We start from the raw sequence: 24683 nt of genomic DNA on the forward strand, positions 1-24683 counted from the left end.
TCCTGCTTTGTTCACATTTTATTTACTGCTTTGTAAAATACATATTAGTAACAGTTCACAGAAAGAGTTACAAGCAGAGAAATGCAACCAGATTTTTAAATGTGATAGCCCTACAGGCTCTCTGTGAAGGTGGTAAGCAATAAAGACCATCTTTTCACACTTTTCAAACACTATTGATTCAAAAGCATGGCTTTTAGTGAATTGGGGTCCAAATTCCTATCAATGGGAAAATCTGTAACTGGAGTTGGAGCATGAAAATATTGAGGGGAATGCCAAGAGGATGAAGAGAAAAGAAATTATTAGATATAGCCCTCCCCTATAGCTCCTTTTTTTTCTGAATTCATAGGGAAAACATTTCTTGTGTTATTCCCAAGTGAACCTGTGAGCTTGATCTGGATATTTATACTCCATCAGCCCTTCTTACACGGAATACCTGTGACTGCCGGTACTAATTCACATATGAGACTCTTACAGGGAGGGCCACAAATTAGCACTGCTTGTACCCTGCATATTTGTGTCCATCAGCATGTGGATGCAGAATGGAGGTCAGAAATTTCAAAATACATTGAAATTCTGAGCAGTGGCACCAAATTCAATGGGATGGGGTGAAAATGAAACTCCCCAAAGGAGTCTTCTTCATAACTTCTTCATTTATCTGTGAAGTGTCAGAAGATCCTAGATTTATTTTCCAGAGTCTGTGGCTGAAGGCAGTATTTATCACTTCCATCAGCCTTATATATGGACTCCATCAGCCCTTCCACCTTGCCTTTTATTCCTGGGAATAGATCTGATTGACTGCAGATATTTGCTGCCAGTGAACTGGAGCAGCAATTTATACTCAACAACCCAGTTATAATGTGCTAAGTACAGCAGTGCAAATGTTTGGTGACTTGAAGCACATGCAAATTGAAGGAAAGCTGCCTGCTCCCGAGAAGCTACTAGCATAACTCTTGGCATGACCCATATTTAAAGTGCATAATAGGAGATTAAAACTGGAAAGGACTAGTAAATCATTCTAATCACAGCCTCTTGTGGCAAAATCTTTGTCTCCATTGTTATCTTGCTGGTTTTTTTTTCCCCAAACACATCAAGATATTTTTATTCTCTCCCTTCTAAATCCTGGATTTCTTGTGAATATGAATTCTTTCAGATCTAACTTTTTACAGCTACTTCTTTTATTTCTTTACCATTGCCTGCAAAACAAACACTCCTCCCATCAACTCCTCCCAACGCTTAACAGCTGTATAAACCAGGTATCTCTTAATATTTACGTACAGTTTCAGTCTTGTCTTTGTAACTGGACATTGTTAGATACTGAAGAGATATCAAGCCTAAAAATACATAAACAAACCCACAAGTGATTCTTCCTGGAGTCCATTAAGATGTTTCATAATAGTGTTTCTGTCATGTAAGAAATTCCACTGTGCTATGCACATGTCCAGATCTGAGAATGCCATTAGACTACAGCTAAAATCTAGTTTATTGTCTGCCCTAACTCTGGTATTCTCCTGCTCTAACACTACTGAACACTCTATTCAGTGGTCATTTAGGAAAAAAAATTCAGGCCATTAAAAAAAAATTGCAGGGCTTGGCCTCATTTTGTACACTAAGGTTTTTAGGCAGAATCAGGAGTTAGGCACCAAGATGTAGAAGAAAACAGCCATGAAACATTAAGGGAAGAAAATGTCACTAGATCCTTTCCAGGAAAAGAAACTGTTTGTTCTGAGAGTGAATATTCCACTCCACAGTGAAATAATTTTTAGCTGTTACTGCTAATAAATGCCAAGTGCTTTTCATGACTAGTGATGGGGTTGTGCTATACTTAGTATGGCTTTGTGCATGTTTGCTTCTCTTTAATTCAGGAAAACTCTTGAGAAGAATCATTATCAGTGCTGCTGACTGGTAAACAAGAGCAAGTTACACCTCCAGAGCTCAGAAAAAGAAGTTAAACAAACACCAGCTATTCAGATAAAATGCTAACAAATGCTCTGGAGAGAGAACCTTCCTATGAACAGTCATTATAACATAACTCACAGACTGCAGAATTGGGAGCAGTTATAAATTGAGCTTAGTGCGAGTTTGAAATAGCAGCTGCATTTGTAGAACGTATGTTTGACTGCAATCACAAGCGATCCACTTAGCGCCCATTTCCAGTATAAATAGTACCTCATACTTAAGGATGTTTATTGTGCTTAGCAAGTCAGAGGTACCTCAAGTTTTTCTGTTCCTCCCAAAGCATGGCTTCACTCATGTCTATATACTGGTTGGAAATTCTCCATCTATCTACATATATAAACGAGAGATATTTTGCATCTCACTGTCTCTTAATAAATGACAGAGATCTGGGGCCGGCTGGACCTTCTCCTGACTTAGTTGCATGCACACAAATAAATGTGTATTCAATTTGTTCATCTTTTGCATAACAGACTGATGGGTTAAAGCACTCCAGGTGAAGATCTCTGTCCAGTTCTCTCCTTTTACAGACTCCTCTTACTTGCCTTTCACCAAAAAAATGCAGTAATGATTCAACTCTCCCATGGAATATTTTATTTTGCCGAAACAGAATGGAGCAGTACTGATCCAGAGCTCTAAAGGGTGTAGGTCAGACTTTTACCCCCCTACCTTTCCAAATGATGTCTAAGCCCATTGCTCTTACCTTTGGATAAACTCAAGCTGACAGGAAACAAATTCCTACAGGTGAGTATTATTTTAGTCATGACATACAAGAGCTCCGGTTACAGATCATTTAAAATCTACTCTCAAGGGTGTAGGTTAAAAAGAAATACTGTCAACAGTTCCCAAAAGCTCTGTTATCATAAATTCAGCAAAGGCATATCTGTTTCAAGTCACAGATGTGATGAAAGAAGGTTCATTTTACATATCATAATCATATTACCAGCACAGATCATCCCTGTGAAGGTCCAGCTGACTGGCAAACTCGTATTTTATAATTCAGGACAGGGATAGAAAAGTTCTTCCTAATGCAACGAAAACTAGAAGAACAAGGTGACTCAAAACGGAATTGGCCACAAAATCCTCAAAATCAACAAAAATTACAATCCTCAAAATTAACAAAATGTGCCATGTTTAGCGGTTCAGAGGGCTTCAAGCCCAATAAGCGCTTTCTGACAACATGGTCCCACGTATATCATACTGGTTTAGCACCAAGTCACACAAAGGGCAGTGATTCGTAACAGGCTGGCAACAGCTGCAGAATGTGCATTTTACCCATCAGCATGCTGATTTGTGTTGTTCATGCAATCACAGCTTGGGACAGTAGAAATATATTGATCACACTGTTTTTTTACAAGAAAAAAAGCTTCTTTATGCTTGTTCACAGGTCAGGTTATTGTAATGACAGAATAGTTACTTTGGGAAGCAAGAACATGCATAGTACAGAGCTTTGTAGCCCTGTGCTAGAAACCTTTGGAAGCACTAAAACTCTAAATGCAAAACTTAGTTATTGCATTTTCCCTTCTGTCTCACTAAAGATACCTGAAAATGTTCCAGAGGGCCTTTCATGCACTCACAGCAATCTGGCTAGGGAAATACAGTTAAGATACTTCTAAGCATAATTAGCTGAGAAAGAACCATCTTGAATGTGGCACAAATGATGTTTAGACACAACGTGCAGCTAGTGAGTTATGATCTCCATTACAGCACAGACCCAGTGTGTAGGGAAGAGCTTGACCTCTGGTTTCCCACTGCCTTCCCTCTGGCAAGCCGACACTGAAGCCACGCAAGCAGGTAAAATTCTTTTAGTGACCTGACCGTTTCACTAAGATATTAAACAAAAAAAGGCTCAATGTACCAGGATAGGAAAAATGACCCCGTTTTTGCAATGAAAAATATTAGGTGTAACCTGGTGAGAATGTTGTCTTTTCAAATTAAATCCATCCTACCCAGAGAGCACCCTATGCATTCCAGGCACTGCTGAAGGGACGTGTGCCCAAAAGAGGCTCAAATGTTTAAAAGACATATGGGAGCCTCTGCCCCAAAATCTGTCTTCACCTTAGAAAGTTTCAGCAGCATCCTCCAGACAAATATTAACATTGTAAGAGAAAGAAAAGGACTAGTTATCTTGGATGCTTTTGGAATGTAAAAGTAAAGGTTTAATCTTCTTGGTTTGTAGGAACACCATTCTCTCTTCTATGGCTTCCTTGCCAGTCACATTATCCCAACACGGCTTCCCTGAAAGCAGAATAAAGCAGGGGCTTCCTCACAGGGTTCAGAAAAAAACCCAAGCCAGCTTCACAGGGTGACAGAAATCCTTTGTTGAACCCAAAGAGACAGGATCCCTTACTCATTTGCAATTTGCACCATCCTTTACAGCTGTATTGAGTGCACGTGGGAAGGCTTCTTCTCCGTGGATCCAAACAAACTTCTTGGATGCTCCGCACAGGTGATACAGCAAGACACGGCAAATGTGCTCCTAGGGCTGTGTGCTGTCCATGGTATCTTTCACTGCGTCTGTTCTCCACATACATTCCAAACCATGGTTACCGAACCCTCACATCCCCTGACAATGCAGGCTAAGGATCACTCCCATTTTCCAACTGGAAAACGTAGAGAGCACAGAAGTGATTTTCCCCAGAACTGTACAGCAGGTCAGACGCAGAGACAGAGACAAAGCCAGTCCTTAATTCAGGTGCTAGACAATATTGCTTCTGTCTGGAATATGGACATATTCTGAAAGGTCGTATTGGTAAGTACATTAAAGGAAAATCATCTCCTTGTTAGTGACTCTTAATCCAGATAAGCATGATTCTGAATTAGGTGTAAGTGTGTTTTAAAGGGAAACACTTAACCTGTGTTATCTCCATGCTGGCACCACAACAAACAGCCATTCCTACTTGTACCGAATTAGGCGAATAATCTTATTATTCATGAAATCTGAAGTATGTGGATGAGCAGAATCTATGCAGAAACCATCACTCATGGCTATTTTCAGCACTTCTTCCACAAACACCTGGAAACTATTGATTTGCTTATTATCTGGCACCACCCAGAGTCTCTTCAAGTTCTGCCTGGTGTACTCCTCTTCGGGAAGGCCTTCCACACTTGCAACCCAATCTAAGGTCAAGTGGTTGGGGTCCTGCAGGTAACTGGATATTGAGGAAAGGTTTCCATTGAAACAATAGTAAAGTTTGGAACCAAGAAGCTTCAGGAACAGGCATGACGTGGAGAAGATATGAGCGCTGAACACTTCCATGTTGGAGGAAGACAGGCTGTAAATCTGGGGTGCTTCTCGGACGGTGAAGTGAACGGTCTGGGTCTTCTGATCGAGGGTGATGTTGAGCATGGCATTTTTCTCTGCTTTAGAAAGCTCTACCTCCTTCTCCTGCAAGGCCTCAATCAGGGGCTGAATTTGATAAAAATCTACTTCCCGCCGCAGTAAGCCCATTTCCTGAAAGTCTTCAGGGAGGTCCAAGTGAGAAGTTCGTAAAAAGTTCAGGATATAGCGGAAGATTTTGCCATCTCTGTCAATAAAGCAGTTGCCTTGGCTGTCCTTCTTGGTTGGGATCTTCCCACTAAACATGGCCCCCAGCATGGAGTCTGGAAAGCTAGTCAGAGTGGACAGAGAGGTGGTATAGAGTTTTCCGCCAACATTGAGCGTGATAGGTTCTGACATGATGGAAAAGTCACGGTGCTGGGACTAATTCTAAAAAAAAAATAAAATAAAAAAAAATCCAACACCACACATTTAGTTGCATTGGCCTTTTTGAAGGTTAAACTACAGACATAAATATTCCTAAATATATAAGGGTAAGCACATGGCAAGAATTCATCATAGAAATTAGGAGTGCGGAATTATTTTCTGAGGTTGTATCTTGAGAACAAGCATAAGGATGTTTTTTCTCCTAACAGATTTGAACAGGACTTTGTATAATTCATTTAAGTGCCAGAAACCATGAGTCTTCCAAAACTTTACAATTATGCTAAATGTGAATCTCTCCCACCAATACCTACAATGAGGGCTGACTTTGAAGTAGTGATCTGGGCTTGTATGATCTCATTTCCCTCATGAACAGAGAATTTAGAGGGAACAAAGAAGGACAGGACAAGAACTGGACATATCCCAACATCTACCATAGTGTTTGAAGATATGATTAAAGCAGCAAAGCCATTCAGCAGAATCCCCTGACACATGTCTGAGTGCAGTCAGCCTAGCAGGGAGCCAGACAGCAGTTGCTGCTGTAAGCACACAACAGTCTGTAGTTCCTTTCAGTAAAAAAAACCACCAGGCTTTCTCCTTTCAATGTGCTTTATCCTAGAAAACATTTTCTAATTATTTGGGGCCATATTCCAGTTGACATAGTTTCCACGCAGAGCCTCTGCAATCAGCTGACATGAACTGAGGATGCGATTTTAAGGTGCAGTTAAGCCTTAGGAAGGGGCATGACCTCCCTTTGCCCTCCACCATACCATTCTCCTCCCTTATGCCACCTCTGGCACTCATCTGATCCAACAGTGAGCCAGTTTAGAGAGAAAACCCAACATTTTCTATTCAGCATGTTTCTGCTGTATCTTGGAACTGGACTAGTGCCAGGGCTGGGGCAAGGGAAAAGAAAGGAGCTATGCAGCTGTCTCCATTGAGCTCAGCTCAGCTGTCTTGTGCAGGTGGGCCATCATTCCTGCTACCTGAGGACCTGCAAACCTGTTTTTCCTTGTTTGCTGAATCTAAATCAATCAACAGTTCAGCAGGAAATCCACCAGTGTTTGCTTACAGAGGCAGGAGGTAGCTCTTGCTGCAGTACATACAGCCATTCAACAGAAAGCTGCCAAAAAGCTCCCTTAAAATTAAACTTAAGTGCAGGCATTTTCCTAACTAGTAATGGAATAATCATAGACACTACCCACTATTATCAGCTCTGGAGTCACAGCAAAATGCAGATAGGGAGAAGGTCATCTTGTGCTGGAATATCAATTCTTGTATGGCTGCTAAAACCCAGATAACAGTGCTAATGGCATCCTAAAACAAATACGTCTCTAGACAGCAGCACATTTTGCTACGAAAAACTGGCCCAACCTAGGGCAGATAATTAACAGTTCAAAGGAGAGCCTGTCTTTAAATTGTTTGAGACTAACATTCCACTTTGTTCTTTAACCCTTGGCACACAGCCTATATCCCACTGCACAGTAATGGAAAGATGCTGATCTCTAAATCTAGAGTGCTTTCCCTGTATATCCCTTAGTCCCATGCATCCAGCAGAATTGGCAAATAAAGATGCATGCGTAGGCCAACACAGTAACACGTGCATTGATGACCACAGACCGTCCTTGTGACTAACCTCAGCCAAATATACTCCAGAAAAAACTGTCTGTTCCCATGCTAAACTCCCCTTGGAACTGTGGTCTCAGCGTACTTCCCACTCTTGAAGACTTCAACCCAATTTAGAGTCAAGAGCTGTTTAAACTTGATCATGTGGAGGCTTCAACTGATCTAATTCTGTAGCACGAGTGGCTGCCATGTGTTTTTTCCCCTAAGGGCTTGCAGTATGTCTGCAAAAGCATTGCTACAAGCACAATCAGGCATTCACAAAAGCAGCCTAAAATGGATTTTACTCTTTTTTTCACATTTCATCAAACAGAAGCTTCCCCATACCTCCCTACAAATAACACAGCCTGTAGAAGCAGGACTGACAGTGACTCCAAAAGCCATGTTCACTGCTTCCCACCTCTTCTGCCCTAAGCAGCTGCTGTAGACTAAACAACCTTTTCTTTCTTCATAGATGAAGCTTTCAGATTTTTGAGCTCAAGCCTGCTTATCTACACCATGAGAGTTGTTTTCTCATGCTCTCTGCCAGCCTTAGCCAGACGCAGAGAAAGATGTTTCCCTTGATGTGTCTGTGACAAGGCTTCACTTGGCAGAGCCCCTGATCAAGAGTCACAACCCAAAGACCACTGTATGGCCCAAAGATACGTATCTTCATTTCAAACTCAGCATCCATCCTAGGTTTACTCTGATCCAACACCTCACTGATAGCCTGAATGAGAGGCAGATGGCTCGGTCCAAATGTTACCTGAACAGGTAACATTTAAGTCTCCTGTAACTGTTTTCTTATCAGCAGTCCAAAAGGGAGTTTGCCAACAAAATATGGCAGTAACATGAGCTCTCTGAAGCTGAAGACTGTATCTATGCTGGCAGCAACAGCATCAGAAATCTAACCAAGCCTTAGCTCTGGAGTTGGAAGAGTAGCACAGAGATTGGCATCCTCTCAGCATGTGGGCTCTGCTCCTCTCCCACCTCTGGGCATTGCTCAGACACATGCCCTGGACAGCCCATTCTGCTTATGGGTATTTCACAGTCTACAGACCCATACAGGCTGGATTTCACTCTCCCAGGACACCAGCCTGCTCTGACTTTGAACCTGCCCACTACGCCTGCACTAGATTAAATTTCAAACATTTAATGATGCAAACATCTTGCCCATGGATGAGGCTGCAGGATAACTATTCCTCAGCTGTCATTCCTAATTGTCTTCTGCCTAATTCATCCCATTTCTTAGCGATTTATATCCTCATAGTGTGAAGATGAATCTGATAGTCTGGGAACCTCAAAAGACCCAAAAACATCAGCACAAATGAGCGTGAATGTCTACTGGACTTATCATCAACCTGGACTTAATGCGTTGACCAACCAATATACTTGATAGTAGCTGGGGAAAGTCAGTCTTTGCTGCTTTTTTTCCTATAAACTTGTTTATGAAAAAATGTTTTTCATAACTCTGTAAAAATTGAAATGAAATGGGTTGTAAGTTTTCTCTCTTTGCTCATTCAACCACCATTTGCAGCCCCCACCCTGGTTTATCAAGCTTGGGTGCTTTGCTAATGCAATATAAAGGTTGTCCAAGAGTGCAGCATGAAAATCACTTCTTCTTGGTGACATTTCCACAAAGAGGAGGTACCAAGAGCATCTGATCTTGGACATGGGAGGCTACTGCTCTAGTGGAAGGTGTCCCTGTCCATGGCGCGGTGGGTTGGAACTAGGTGATCTTTAAGGTCCCTTCCAACCCAAACCATTCTATGATTGTATGATTCTGTAACCTGCAGTCACCAAGGACAGGTACAAATTGGGTTACAGTTCTTGGAAGCAGAGAATTACAGTAAAGTTTTTTTGTGTAGCTCCTTCCCAAGTAGCACTTAAAATTCATTCACATTAGGTCAGCTAGAGATCTAATTTGACAGCTGAAGATGGAAATTTGGCTGAAGAACACAACATCTATTTTATGCTTGTAAGAGCAACCTGTATTTAAATACCTTTTTTAATATCATGGGGGTTGGAAATGTCTACATTTGACTTAAAGTCATGATCTTATGATGTCATGTAAATTGAGAGAAACCAGCAGGGCAATGGTTAGCTTTATGATAATGTCAAACTCCTGAACAGAAGCTGTTGTCTGAGCATCTGAGTATTTCAACTGACCACAGCTTGTAAATTTGAACTTGGGTTTTACTCACAGGAGCATCCTCAACAGCTGCATAGAGAACATTTCTGTAATAATCCTCTACCCCATGAGTTTAGTTCAGCAAATTACTGGTTTGAAGCTGGGAGAGTGATGGGGGTTGACACAGCAGGAAGGTATGCAAGTATGCAAAATGACAAAGGTAACTGTTTTCAGTTATCAATGCCTTCACATATTTAGAACCATCATTATCATACCACTTTGTTTCATAATCATTTTGAATGTAGGACAGCTTTGGATAAACTTATTTCCCCTCTCCTGTATTCATCACATTTAAGAGCGCTTTAATTAGCTAATAAATAAAATTCTGTATACATAATTTAACTGAGTGCCTGTTTCACCCAACTTGGCAAAAACCCACAAGTGTACAATAATCATCAAAACAAAAAAAAAAACAACCCATCAGTCATGATTTGCCAACATAAGTAAAATGTAAACAAATGGCACAAATATTACTATGTTTTTAACCACTGAAAAATGCATACAGCTGTAATCTAACCTTATCAGCAAAAAGAATGCAGTTTAACAGAAAGTCTAAAGTTATAGATATGTTTACATGGTTGCTGAAAGAAGACAGCTATAGCTATATATATATGTATATATATAAAGAGACAATTTTTAACAGGATTTTTATTGGGAAAAGAAATTGATTGCCAACACAGATTTCACTTTAAATATGTCAGGGAAAGAAAATGAAACAATCCTTCTGGATTTCAGAGGCAATGCCCAAGATGTGGATAACAGGCTGATCCTAGTGTCATTCAAGGGATTTAATTAATGAGATTAATTAAACATAGAGCAGCAAAGCAAGAGCAATCTGTAATTTGGTAGAAGAGGATCATGTTGAGTTGTTAAGGTTTCCAAAGTCCATCCCAAAGGCTGCTTAGGGCCTCTGAAGCCCTTACACATGGTATTAAAAGCATTTAAATTGTAGCATCCCCTGAAATGAGAGTTAACATATGCTGTTACAGCAATAGGGTTTTTGCTGCAAGATGTAGCATTATATGGCCATTTACAAAGTCATTGTTTTTAATGGTTTTAATTTCATGGAGTCACACAATTATAAAATGGCTTGGGTTGGAAGGGACCCTAAAGATTATCTTGTTCTAACCCGCCCGCCATGGGCAGGGACACTTTTCACTAGACGAGGCTGCTCAAAGTCCCATCCAGCCTGGCCTTGAACACTTCCAGGGATGGGGCAGCCACAGATTCTCTGTGTAGCCTGTACCAGTGCCTCCTAACCTTATGTATAAAGTATTTGCTTTGCTGGTTAACTTTACTGTGTAGCCTTCAATAGGTCACCTGTAAAATATCCCTCCACAACCAAAACTTGGAAAATCTGTATTTAAGACAGTGAAATACATGCAGCTGCTGGAAGAAATAGTTGAGGATTAACAATGAACTGCAAAACATGAACACAGGAAAAAGAAAAGAAAAAAAAAAAGAAAAAAAGAGAAGAAATTAATTATTTAGGCTAGTGCAATGAAAGATGCCTAAATGGCAAAAGAATTAAAGCAAGCCGGGGATCATTTCTGCTAAGCATCAGGAAGCGCAGCCAGACTAAAAACCTCTCTGGCTTTTTGCGTATTGCCCAAGAGAGCTGGTGAAAGCCACATCCAGGAGAAAAATGTTACAAGACACAGATCAGGTAGTGCTTTATAGGAAGTAATTCTGCCTTGGGAGGGGCAGGATTGATTTCAGCTCAAAAGGAAGTATGAAAAAAGAAATAGCTGGGCACCTGTATGGCTGCTGGAGACTTTAAATGGGATTCAGCAGTTGTTGCAGGATGGGGCTCCAGTCTGCTTCATTAGAGCATATTAATTGTGAGCATATAATCAGGCAAAGATGCTCCTTCCTGTGCGAAGCTCGTTCTGCGAAACTGGGTTTTACCCCAGTTTCCCCACACTTGGCATGTTATCACTTTGCTCCGCTGTGTCTCACTGAAATGCACGTTTTGGTTTGAGGTAAAAACTCCAGTTTCTACAAAACACCTGAGCCCTGAGAAAACAAACAAACAAACAAACCCTCATGAAATTGAGAACTCCAGATCTGGACACAGCCAAGCCCATGGCACCTGCTGTAACTCTACCTGCAGAACAGTTCTGTGCCTTGCCCCTTCTCAAGGGGACAACGTCATGGAGAAAATCCAAACCCTACGAGCTCGTGCCTTTCTGTGTTACGGCGGCTGCAAACAAGGCAGTTTGAAGCCTAGAAGTCACCCCATGAAAGACAGGATAAAAAAAATAATAAAATAACTAAAGGGGGGGGGGGGGCCGTAGAAACAAAACAATAGTATTTAGGGGATTAAAAAAAAACAACAAACCACACCTTAACTGACCACTTACCCAGCTCTCAGCAGACAATGGGCATCAATGAGAGCTGAGTTTTAGGAAGAATTTTGGACAAAATCCTTTGCAAGGATGAACTCTCCCCTCCCTTCATATATCCCTGATGCACATTTACTTAGCTCAGCTCATCCTCCACTACAGAAGGTTAAACATTTGCAATACAGTCTCTGCACCCTATATGCTTATTTATGGCAATCTTAGAGAGGAAATCCCATGTTTTCCCATTGCTGCAGGACGGACCCACCTGATTTTGGACACTTACTTAATATGAACCCCTCCAACTGAGCAGCATGTTAAGAGGCTTAAATTCAGTCGGTGAAGCAGAGCATGGCGTGCCTGCCACGAGAAACAGATCCCAAAAAGAAGCGCCTGCAGGGAGGCACAGCAGGTATTTGTTTCCGGGACTGCTGTGGTGCCTCTGGAAATTTCCAGCAGGCGTTTGGGGAAAGGCCGCTCACCCCGAGGCTGGCACGGGTGACATGGTGACAAGCTCTGGGAAGGGACTCAAATTCCCAGCAGGCGTGAGGCAGGAAACGACGGGTCACCCTTCCTTTCTCTTCTTCTTGCGACAGGATTCCTATCGATCTGCCGGTGGCTGCAATACTGGGAGAGACATACTGACTATCCACCTTCGGAGCACAGCTGCTCATCTGCCAGTTACTTGTATTTAATTTATATATAATTTCTGACCCTGCTTTGTTATGCACAGAAACACCGTTCTGCCAGTGAGTCGCAAGAGGGGTGGGAAAGCGTGAACGGGAATTTCGTAACACCCCTGGTTTGTCGTGGGTACGATGGTGTGTGTTCATCCCTTTCCAAACCTGCACCTCCATGCCCTTGAGCATCTCCCTGGGCTGCTTGCTTAGGGATGCAGCTCAATGCAGGAGGCTTCGCATAGGCTCTCTGCCGATGCTGAATTTTCGCATAAAGAGAAGGGATAGGGAGGCAGAGGTAGGAAAACAGAGCTGGTGCCCAGTTAGTAAAAAGCAAGGAGCGATATTAAAGCAAAGGTCAGGTTCCTCCTGAGAGCAGAAGAACAAAAGCAGCAGCGCACAGCAGGGAGCAGGAGAACGAAAAGAAGGCTAAGAGCTGCTGAAGGAGAACGGCTGACAACAAGATGGAGGGGAGAGGGAGTGCAGAGCCACAGGGATGCAGCTGCAGCCAGGTCTGGAGAATAAAAGCCAAAGTGCTGCAGTGCTCAGCGCTCTCCTGGTGTGACCTTCAACACCCGTGGGCTCAGGGGCTGCTGGGCGGGCAGTGCAGATGGTCAGGAGGCCACTGCCACCGGCTGCCAGAAAGGAGCCTGCTTGGGGTCTCAGGGCAGTGGGAGCATCACTTTTCCTTCCAAGCTGATGTAACCCTTTGTACAGTCCAATATAGCCACTGTAACCCTTTGTACAGTCCAGTATACCCATTTAATACCAGTCTGGGCAGAAATTTTCACTGATTTTCAATGTCCTGTCCAAACACTCATTTAAGTATTACTTGGCATCCCTGGAGTTATCTTCCAGATACTCTTTATTTCCTTCATGGATCACTTTATTTTGTCCCTGAACAACTTCACACACAATTGGTAGCCCACCACCTGCTTGATGGACACACGGGGTAGTTCAACAATCCAGTTTCCACCTCATCTCCCACTGACACCATCGCTTCCAGAGCATCCCTGCAATTAGAGGGCGGCTAATTCCCAGCACGGATTCTGCTGCACCACAGCAAAACCCCCTCAGAAATCACGCTAACAAGGTAGGCACCACCCAGAATTAGACCCTCTGGAGGGCATATATCACGCCCATTGCCCAGCCGGACCCAGCTGGCTGCGTGTCCCGGGTGTGGGTTTGGATTCGCTGTGAATACCTAAATTTCGGAGATGTTTTATTTGAAGGGGGCAGTGGAATGTGCAAAGTTTGCAAAGTGGCACTGAGCCCGACCCTGTTACGGACAATCGTAGGTACGGCTCCTCCCTATACAGCCAGGCGCTCACACTACTAAATTAGCATCAAATGCTAAAAAAATAACCCCAAATTCCCCCGCAGAGGGGGCTCACCCGTCCTTCCCGCATCCCACAGCAGACCAGCTCCGCGGCTCCCGCCGCCGGTCCCCGCTTCCTCCCCGTGCCTCAGTTTCCCCGCCGGGGGACTTCCGCTGGGGGTGCCTCCGGCCCTCCCCACGCCCCCCAGCCAGGCGGATCCCCCCCAGCCCCGCCGGGGACCCACCTGCGCCCCCTCCAGCCGCCGAGCTCCGCCGCTGGCCGAGAGGCGGAGGGAGGCGGAGGAAGCGAGGGGCGCGGCGCTCCCGGCACGGCTCGGCCCGGCCCGCTGGGAGATGTAGTTTCGCCGCCGCCCTCGGCCCTGCCCAGCGCTGTCCCGGGGCTGCGGCTCGCAGCCGGCCACGCCGCATCCCGGCTCCGGCCGGAGGTAACGCGGGGCGGGGGTAAGGGAAAGGGGTGCGGGAGCGGAGCGGTCAGGGGTTGGGGTGATCGCAAGGACGGGGGGTCGAATGCTGGGGAAGTGGTGCAGGAGCCTGGGCTCGGGATGTAGGAGGGATGCTCAGGGGAAGGGATGCAGGAGTAGTCGGGGAAAGAGGTGCGTGAGGGATGCAGGAGGGATGCTCGGCGTGAGAAATGCGGGAGGAACTCTCGGGGTGAGGGATGCAGGAGGGATACTCCGGTGAGAGTTACGGGAGGTGTGCTTGGGGTGTGAGATTCAGGAGGTATACTCGGGATGAAGGGTGTAGGAGGGGTGCTCAGGGGAAGGGGTGCAGGAGGAGTAGTCGGGAAAAGGAGTCCTGGAGGGATACTCAGGGTAAGTGATGAAGGAGAAGTGCTCAGGGTAAGAGGTACAGGAGGGGCGCTTGGGGTGTTGAATGCTCGGGGTGAAGGACTCAGGAGGGATACTCAGCAAGAAGGGTATAGGAAGGGTGCTCAGGGGAAGAGATGCAGGAAGGGTAGTCAGGGAAAGGGATGCATGGAATGAGGGGTGCAGATAGGCTGCTCAAGGGGAGTGCTGCAGGAGGGATGCTTGTGGAAAGTGGTGCAGGAGGGATGCTCAAAGGCAAGAATGCTCGCCAGTCAGGATACAGGAGGTTGTTCAGGGGTCGGGATGCACGAAGGAGCTGAAAGTAAGGGCTGCTTGAGGGTCAGGATGGAGTCGGATACTCAGGGTAAGGGTAGGGATGCTTGGGAGGGAGGGATGCTTTGGGGTTGGAATGTAGCAGAGGGCTTGGAGGGAGGTATGCAGGAGAGATGGTTGGAGTAAGAACTACTCGAAAGGTCGAGATGCAGGAAGGATGCTCAAGAAAGGGATGTTTGTAGGGAGGAGTTTGGGAAAAAGGCCCAGGTTTTGGGATTCCCAGAGAGATGCTTGGTGAGAGGGATGCTCTGTGGTCAAGATGCAGAACGGAATGGTGGAGGAGGGGTGCTCAAGCATTTGGCTTTTTGGGAATCAGGCTATAGGTGAATGCTTGGAGGGAGAAATACAGGAGCAACATTGGAAAGTGGGGGTGTGTGCATTCCCCCAGTGCCTGCAGGGCTTTGTAAAGGCTTTGCCTTTACGAGGCAGCATCTTGTTATAAGAAACTGGCCAAGACAGATTCAGGTTTTCCCCAGGGAAGCTGACCTAGGGAGAGACACCAAGGGATGTTCCCATCCCATAGGGAGCCAAAAGAGTCCAGAAGTGAGGGTCAAATTCAGATTAGCTGAGATCCAATCCACTTTCAGTTTAGATCTGCCCTGGCTTGGACTTTGCAGGTGTTACTGAAGAATAAGAGCAGATGTTGGAATATTTGCACTGCTATGAGGTTTTCACAGCACTTTGGGAGCTCAACTATGCCCTGCTGCATCTGGTGGCAGGGAAATTTCAACTGCCTGCCCTACCTAGTCTGAAAGGATGCAGCTGAGCTTTCACCTGAGGAGGGGGTCTCAAAATGCCTTGGGCACCTTTGTGATGGAGTCCATAAAGTTTGCCACGGTCTCACTTTGCCTTCCTGCTTTCTGAATTGGCTGATGCAAAGCCAAATATATTGGGGGCTGGAGGGAAACTGAGGTCTCAAATGGGCATCATACCCCATTTTTCCTTTCCTGAAGGCACCACCAAAGATTGGAGATCTCTGTGTCTCCAAACAGTGAAGCAGTGTCTGATGAATCCCAGGCAGCGTTGGCAGTATCCGCCCTCAGTCTGGTATGCTTTGGTGAACAGGACGTGGTTTTTCCTTGGGTTATATCCAGGGTTTTAATTTCTATACAGAGACAAAAGCAGACAGAAACCTGAAGAAAGAATAGTGATTTTAATGCTATAAATACCTTCAGGAAAACAACCAGCTTTCCGGAGTAGATGTATTTAGAGTCTCCAGGGACAATGATAGAAAGGACGTTGGCCTGAAGGTCAGTGCAGGAGCTGGGCACTCTCACTATAAAGCCTTATGGAAGTAGTGTGTCACAGCCCAGGCTGAGAGCTCTAGCTAAGCAGGAAAGCAGAGGTCTTTTGGGGAAAGAAGAGGAAGATATCTTCAACTGGAGAATGTGAGGAGGAAAAACTTACTTACTGCAAGCAGGATAGAGCTTTTGGGCATCCAATGCTGAATAAATTCAGAGAAATCAAAAGCAGCTGGGGTGGGTTATTTTTGTCTGGGGTTGGTGTTGGGCTTAGCCACAGAGCCAGTGGTTTGTCACTGCTGGTCTGGTGGTTAGAGCAAACCTCGTCTCGTGTGCTTTTCTCTGCTGCCGGTTTTCAAGGCAATGGGAGAGAGGAACTTAATTCCTTGTGTCTTGCTTTCTGTATCTGTACCAGGATGGCTGATAACACGCTAGTGATGGTTTTGAGATGCTTTATTAGACAAGGATACTGGTAGGTAGTAGAGATGTGTGTATGTGGCTGTTGACTGGAGGGGAGGAATGGAAGCTAGGAGGAGGAGACTGGAGAAAGAGAGGATGAAATGCTAGAGCCTTAGGCTTTATTTGGTAGTGCACAGATCATTTTGACATCCAGCCAAAGCCTTTTTTTCATTCGATGACTGAGTGCCTAACAGCAAAAAACAGAGCAAGAGGAGAAACTGGGGGGGGGGGGGGGGTCTGTGTGCACCAAAGGGGTCAAAGAAGAAGCACTGGAGGAATAAGAGAGCAGGGTAGGGTAGGTAAGATAGATAGGTTGAGGTAGGGCAGCCTGGCCAGCACTGTTGTCACTTGGAGAGGGCTGATAGAATTGTATGACGTGGTCAAACATATTTATGATGTTTTAGAGGAAAAAAGAACAATGAAATATGTGGTACTGCAGAAAAAAGGAAAAGGGTCCACAGTGGTCTGTGGATCTAAAGCATCAACAAATTTTAAACAAGGTAGGGACTACTATGTGATAAATTTAAGCTGTTTACAAGTAGATATCTTCTGGTTGGTTACTTTTTTGAGACCTCTAAAAGAGTGTGGCCACAGGAGAGAAATTCATTGTTCCCAAGGTAGAGCTCCTGATGTACAGCAAAGGCATGCAAAATGCCCGCAGTCCAGTTGGGTGACAATGCCTTACATAAACCTTTACTCTCTGGAGAGAACAGAAAGCTACTGAGCAGGGTGCAAGGTCCTGCAGAGCATAGGGACAAGCTCCTGCCCCAAATCTGCTACTGCCTGTGGCGAAGGGCAATCTCCATTGCTGCTGTACTAAAGGGCGGCTCTGATTCCAAGGAAAGAAAAGCATGAAGAGCCTTGTCAGCCAAAAGTAATTAACTCTAGTGAGTAGGAGACACACAACACGAGTGCAATCTGCCACTGGAAAGCAGTCTGGGACAGGAAGCAAGGAATATATGATCTCCTTGAAAAGAGAAGGTGAATTTAGAAAGACAGATTATAATCATATGCAAAAAATTCAGCCAGGCTTCTGTGCTGGCAATTTTTCCCTGTTATCACTGCAAATGGCTAGAGTCTCATTTCTCTTTCTAAAGGGCTATTTAACGGGAATTTTCTGCAGTTATAACCTCTGAATTGCTGCTCAGATCTCAGAAAAATTAACCTGGTGCACTGCACTTTATGGGGTTCAACTCAGACAGCAGCTGAAAGCGAAGTACAGTGGAGCATCACCATTAATATATTTGCAGGTCTGGAGAGGTTTGGCTGCTGGCTCTGTCATAACCTATTCCATCTCCTTGAGCAAATGCTTTGATATAGATAATTTTTAAGGTCCCTTCCAACCATTCTATGATTCTGTGGTCTAGATGTGCCTCAGTTTTCACATTGCTGCAACAATGTGGGTGTTTCTTAGATGTGGTAATGATGTTCAGGCTGTGGTTTGCCCCTCTTAGCTGGATGAACAGTGATGTACTTTGAACCAAAACAAATCCTCTTTGCCTATGAATTCATTGGATATTTGCTCCCTGCAAAAAAAGTCATTAGGACACAATTACATTGAAGTTTCTGGAAAACAGACCTAGAGAGGGGACAGCAGGGCTGGTCCTTGTAAGAAGCTGTATACCAAGTCATGGCAAATTTTGTAGAAATATTAGAGAACAGAGTATTTTTTGTGCTCTAGCAAGGCATTATGTGAGCTCCCTTTTATCCTGCAGCAGCTCAGCATGCTGCAGGATTGAGCCCTAATTGCCTGGCTGCCTGGAGGATGCAGCAGGAATAGCAGTAATATCTTGGCTGACATAAAAGAAACCATTTCAGCAGGAGTTAAGGACAATAAAAGGTGAGTCTCATTTCTGTACTTCCAGACCTCCAGGGAGTTCAGGGAAGTAGATATTTTTCTTCTTTGTAAGTAAGAAGCAAATCACTTTATGTATCACTTGATGTTTGGATGGTGGGAATTATTTTTCCCTCTTTAGTGGTATTTATCAAAGTCTCTATGATGCCATTGTGGGAAATGTGCTGAATTTATTACTAAGATTTCCTAAAGGTAAGGTACATTTTGCATCTATGTTTTCAGAGCTTTGTTAAGACCTGGGCTGTGGGAACTGCTGCTGCATTCTGCAAAATGTACTAGGGAACCTTTGCTGGAAATCTGCTGCTGGCAAGGATAAAGGAATGAATTGATTTAGAAATAATTGGATAGATTTCAATTGAAATGAATCCTAATTAAAGAGAAAGAATAGGCAGAAGAGAACTATAAGTACAGCTCTGAACAGTACAGAGTATGAAGACTAGACCCAAGCAAAGCCAAAGGTGATTTTTCATCCCAAGGTTAGATTTTGGGGTCTTTTTTGCAGTTTACTCAGTTTAGAGAGTGACACTAAGCTGACCAATGCTGCTCTTTGCTTAAATTCCTTTTCCCTCTCTGGTTTCTAGAGCATGGTAGGGTGTCTGTCCTTGCAAGGACCCATTTTGTGGTCAGCAGGCATCTTTGATGTCAGTAAGGCTTTTGAGATGATGCCCCACACCATCCTTGTATCAAAGACAGATGTGTGGACTGCTAATTGGGTAGGAAACAGGCTGGAACTATCCTAGGACATTTCCTTCTTAATTTTTTTTTATGAATGATCTGGAGGAGGAGATGAAATTCACTTCATCAAGTTTGTGAATAATGCCAGAGTTGAGGAATAGTCAATATGCTTGGGGACAGGGCTGCCATATAGGAGGGCCAGGACATGCTGTGGCTGACATGAACCTCATGGAATTCATCAAGGACAAATGCAAAGTATTTTGGGATGGACACTTGGGATGGACTAACCCCTTGAACTGCGAAGGCTGGGGCCTGACTGATAGCAGACCCCCAGTGCCTACAAGGAGGTTCTTCAGGAGATGAATCCAGGCTTTTTACAGGAGTACAAGGCAGAAGAATGAAGAAGAAAACCAGACATAAATTGAAACAAGGGCTTCCAATTGGAAATAGGGAAAAACTTCCCATTATGAGCTAATTAGAACAGGAGCAGGTTGCCCAGGGGTGTTGTATGATTTCCACCCCGGGATATTTTCTAGAACTTAATGGATAAAGCCCTGAGCAGCTGGGGTTGATTTCAGCTGTGTGCAGGGTTTGGGCTAGAGACCTCCCAAGGTTCTTCTTCTCCTCATTTCTGTGATTTTGCCTGGTTTGTTCCTGCCAGTCATTCACTGGGGTAGCAGAACAGTTTTGCCGTTTCATGGGATTTTTTCTTTGTCCCTGCAAAGCTCATGTTGTGTACTCTCTGTTTTATGTGAGCTACAAAACAGATGGGAACCTCAATGTGACTCTTCAGTTTAATAATTAACTCTTTGACCTTCTACTTCATCCTTGTGTGCTCCAGGAACTCGGTTCTGTTCACAAGCAGGAGTGAGCCAATCCTCCCAGCTCTTTAGTGTGTTGTTAATGCTGGTAAGGAAGAAGTGCAGAAAGGTTGTTCTACTTCAGGGATGCTCATTATAGACGCCCGATTGTCTGATAGTCTCTTTATTTCAGTATTAAACAGAGGAGAGCCAGGGATCAGATCTCCAAGGCAGCATTCAGCTGCCCGACAATGAACTGTCCTTCCCTCTCTTGCAGTTCCCTGGGTTATTTATGACACACTTCCAATTTCTACAACAAATGAGACAGTGATCTTACAGACAACACTCCAAATCACTTTACTCCTCCACTGAAAACCCTGGTTCACTCTCTGGGGAGGTCCTGGGGGGAAAAAAAGTTAATATTAGATACTTAAACTAATATTGCTCTGAAAGCATCTGGAGCTGTGCTTGTCTTGAATTCACCATCTTAATTCTTAGTCTTTGACATGTGAATGATCTTTTAGTGTAGAATGCTTTTTAGTGTAGTTTTAAGACTATAATATTTGTTATTGCATATTACAAAGCCGCTTGAATGTTGCTTTAATGTTGTTCTAAGATTGTAATATATACCCTGGCTAGCATCCTCCATCCTGGCCTTGTCTGCCCCACACCCCGGGAGCAGTTTGGTCTACCCTGAGACCCAGCAGAACCATGGGCTTGTTTGTCCCTTCTTGATGTCACCAGGGTGGCTGGAGGAGTGCAGGTGGGACTGTATTACCTAAAGCTCAGCCTTGTCTTGTAAAGCCCTTCTTTGGTGAGGAGAGCATGGACCCTTCACCACAAGGTCAACTCAGGTGGTTCCCCCTGTGCATCTTCAAGGTCCTAATGTCAATATAAGTCATTATGATGTTTCCTGCTGAGGAAGATGGTCCTTTGGGACTTGTTTGCCTATTGACTGTGGAGGGAGTTTGTTTCAGCCTTGTATTACTACACTATGTCAGAGGAGACCTAGTTGCACTCCAGGCAGCAACACCGGGGAAGCCCATCCTCATGTCCCTTTCTGTGATCAGCCTGAGGAAGAACCACACCCTTGAAGGAGCTGCAAGTTTATCTCAAAATTCAGATGAAATTAGACTCTTTGCCCCAAAAATTTGGGTGAAGTTTGACAAGGCTAAAGTAGCTAAAAGCACAGTCATAGTGGTACACTAGTGGGCAGCCATCACCCCTGAGAGGGACAGTGAGAGCACCCAACACCAAATACACCAGGGGACTGTGGTGATTTATTCGGTTAGGTCTAAAAGAACTCTAGCCATTTTTTGACTGTCCTGCGTGTGTGGTGTTTCCAAAACACTGTGCCAGGCTCAGCATGGATTGCTCCAGGGAAATAATGGTGAGACATAACCAGTGAGCACTGTAGATCCTCCTATCTCCTCCTCATCCCTTATCTATCTGCTGGATGAACAGGGTGTCTGGGCCCAGGCTGGGAAGCTGCAGAGAGGAGGGGAAAGGGGTACCAGCCTGATTGCAGGTGTGTGCCAGTTTGTGTATGGCCAAGGTGACCACTGAGCTACAGCAAGGACAAATGCTTCTCCTGATTTTGGACTGTCTGCCAGCCTCATCTGCTCTCCAGGTTGACTTTTAGCCTTTGCTGACACCATGGTACTTTCTGTTTGAGGTGAAAAGACATTATCTGTGGGATTTTGTCTTCTCCTCTTATCTTGTCCTCATTTGCCACTGGTTCAATGCAGGCTGGCCCCTCAAGAGTCCTGCTTATGTCTTCTATCCTGGGAAAACAGTGTGATGGAGAGCATTGGCTCTGCCATAGCTTGTTGCAGGGAAGGCAGCAGTAATGCTTGGTGGGGAAAAATAAATCCAGCACATGAGCAGAGGAATGTATGAGTCAGCAGGCAGGGGCCAGAAAGGGCAAGGGGGTTCCTAGAGAGCCATTGCAATGTAGCCTGCAGCCATCACTGGATTGGAGGTGGCTATATATGTATTTATATACTTGTCAATAATGGTTTTTTTCATCCTGTGAGATTGTGGGGAAGCAATGATGGGAAGAGGTGATGTTTGGTGAAGTGGGAAGGCTTCCCAACCAAGCAGCTGTGAGTCAGAGCTTGATGTTTGTGTCTGGCATGGGTTTTACTTCTCCACCCTCAAGCAGCTGTCTACCAGGAGAAAAGATACTCTCTGGCTCGGATACAGGCTTACTCCAGGGATGGTATGGTCCTTGGATGGCATCTGCTGAGGTCTCTTCTGGATGTCATCTGTGAAAACCATACTTGGGGTACATGCCACCTGCATGTATATTCTTCATTTATATAACCCTGTCCACTTGAAAAACTTCAAATGCTTCCCAAGTGCTAATGAAGGATCTTTCAGCCAACCCCGCTAGGAATTGGTGCGTGTTGTTCTCATTTCACAGATTAGGGAGCTCAGGAACAGAAAGGTGGTGATTATTATTCTGGTCAGATACACGAGCGTGGCTCATTTCAGGCTATAGGCAGGAAGAGACCTTCTCCAAGTGTGTATTTGTGCAGCACAATGCTCTGGGGGGACCTGCTGTGGATGAGCCTTTACAGTCCCTGTAATATATTATAAGAAATCCTGACCGTCTAATTTTATCACTCTATAATGGTTTGGGTTCTGTTGGGGTTTTTTTTTTGTGCAGTAGTGCGTCCAACACCTGGTTATAAATGTTTCTGAGCTTTTTTTGGGGAATTCCTTGTTTTTTTTAAAAAACTCTTCTCTAATGCTTTATTGCTGGTGAATTCAGGCTGTGACAAATGGGAAACTTTGCCTGACTCTGCAGTTTCTCTCCCTGCTCACTCTGATCCTGCATACAAATGCGGCAGGACCCTGGGGAGCAGCCAAGACTGCACCACTCAGATGGAGTGGCTGACAGCACAGTGTAAATGTTGAACAAACACCTCTGCCATTGCACAGAGAGGCTGCAATCCCAGCTCTGCTTCCCAGGGTTTTTCTCTCCTTCCCTGAATGTGAAGACAATCATCAGGACCATCTTTTCCTCTTGAGGACACCTGATCCAGCAGACACCAGTGTAAGACCTTGGCTCCCTTAATTCCCCACTTGTCCCATCTGTGGGTCTGGAGTTGGTTGTTTGCAGGACAAAAATGCTCAAATGTGTGATTAATTGGAAGAAGTTCTGTATCTTTGTGTATTCATTCAGTTTGGGGGCTTTAGTCTCAGTCAAACATCACCAGAGTGGAAACTTTTCTGAATGCTACATGAAAAGGCCACAAGAATTATCTTCTTCAGAGTGGTTCCAGATAGCTCTGCTTTTTTGACCTCCCTTGCCCCAACCTGGGCTTGAAGGCTCAGCAGACCCTCCTTGAACTAACCTGCTGCTCTGTCCCTCTCTTTTAGGAGCAGTGAGCAGAGATGGATAAGATACTAGAAGCTGTGGTGATGTCCTCTTACCCCAACAATGTGAAGCAAGGGCTTGTGAGGCGTGTCATTGAGGCGGCGAAGCAGCCCATGGACAGCGAGCAGTGCTGGTCCATGCTGGAGCTGTCCACCAAGCTTTATCTCACTGGAGACACCAAGTATAAAAGAGAGATTGGGAAAGAGGTTTTGGAGGTCTATGGCCACTATCACCCAGAGGAATTTGAGGAGTTCTTCAACGTCCGCTTCCTGCTGAGTCTCCTCCAAGAAGGCTATGGACCTCTGGGGAAGAGAAGCCATTATGTACTTGATTATATCCAGTTAGGACTGCAGTTTGTCCTGGAAAGCCCATCAGCAAACAGCATCTTCAGCTTACTGAGGATCGAGGTGCTCCGGAAAGTCTGTGAGAGACCCAGCCCCAAGCAGTGTGCGAAGATCAGCAAACTCTTAACCCAGCATCCTCAGTGCATTCCCACAGGAAAACACCAGCTCTTGTTCTGTCAGCAGCTGATCCGGTGCATTGGGCAGTTCCAGTGCGTATCCGAGGGGGAAGAGGAGATCATGGAGTTTTTGGAGCAGGTGAACAAAGTGAGTGGTCTCCTGCAGAGGATCTGGAGGACTCAGACCTCAGCCATCCTGCCCTCGTTGAAAGAACTGTTCACTATCATTTCTTCAACAGGTAATTTAAAAATAATAATAAAAAAAGGCTGGGTATGTAAATGTTGGCTCTGATGAAGTCAAACTCAATTAGTTTGTTATCTTGCAGGGTTTTAATCCACTACAGAAATGCAGCCACAGATGAAATATAATAGACAAGCATCTCTAAAAGTTACCAGGGCTCTGAGCTGGGAAAACAATATGCCCCTGAAACCACAGAGAATCTGCAGGCAGGAGCTGTTAACAGGATTGAAGCATTTGCAGCACAAGTTTGTGTGTTCAGCACTTTCCAGCATCAGCTAGGCTTAAGGGAAAGCATCTTACCTGCAGCTTCTTAGAGTGGAACTTGAGAGCTTTTAGAAATGCCACTCTCTTACGGCTGACTTGGTGGTGCCCCACAGCCTGCTCCCTACCAGAGACTAAGGATAAAGCTAAGCAGTTATTTCTCACTGACCTAGAGGTATAGAGCCCTACTGACTGTCTGGAGGGTAGTTGCATCTTAAGGTGACACAGACTATATTTATCCAACTTCTGCAGCCTTTAGGTTATTGTGCAGGGTTTCAGAAGGTTTTTGGAGGTACCAGTGCCATGAAAGGCTGGCGAGCTCCTGCTTTAGCTATTCCTAAGCCCACAGGAGATGGGTTT

At 44.7% G+C, this 24683-nt stretch overlaps 2 protein-coding genes across 10 annotated transcripts in view; one reads left to right on the forward strand and one right to left on the reverse strand.

Moving 5' to 3' along the window:
* Positions 1-14086, reverse strand: KCTD21 (potassium channel tetramerization domain containing 21). 6 transcript variants are annotated; one of them, XM_039562035.1, is made up of 3 exons: positions 14032-14076; positions 11206-11465; positions 1-5662 (listed from the first exon to the last, which is right to left on the reverse strand). In XM_039562035.1, the coding sequence occupies exon 3, from the start codon at positions 5630-5632 to the stop codon at positions 4850-4852; it is 783 nt and encodes a 260-aa protein (XP_039417969.1). In that variant the 5' UTR covers positions 5633-5662; positions 11206-11465; positions 14032-14076; the 3' UTR covers positions 1-4849. The 6 variants fall into 6 exon arrangements, 5 of the variants coding, with proteins under 5 accessions (XP_039417969.1, XP_019142249.1, XP_039417980.1 ...); XM_019286704.3 differs by lacking the exon at positions 14032-14076 and adding an exon at positions 12078-12568; XR_005603294.1 differs by lacking the exons at positions 1-5662; positions 14032-14076 and adding exons at positions 9888-10407; positions 12078-12919.
* Positions 13377-24683, forward strand: part of USP35 (ubiquitin specific peptidase 35) — a 27877-nt gene continuing 16570 nt past the window's right edge. Inside the window, exons 1-2 of one of the 4 annotated variants that reach the window (XM_010401021.4) lie at positions 13377-13561; positions 23364-24060. In XM_010401021.4, the coding sequence (XP_010399323.2) occupies positions 23379-24060 (682 nt within the window). In that variant the 5' untranslated portion in view covers positions 13377-13561; positions 23364-23378. Of the gene's footprint in view, positions 13562-14154; positions 14233-18383; positions 18487-22776; positions 23038-23363; positions 24061-24683 lie in introns of those variants that run through there. The other 3 variants (XM_039561985.1, XM_010401022.4, XM_010401019.4) reach the window with 3 other exon arrangements.

This window comes from Corvus cornix, chromosome 1 (genome assembly GCF_000738735.6).
Source record: "Corvus cornix cornix isolate S_Up_H32 chromosome 1, ASM73873v5, whole genome shotgun sequence".
Lineage (NCBI taxonomy): Eukaryota > Metazoa > Chordata > Aves > Passeriformes > Corvidae > Corvus > Corvus cornix.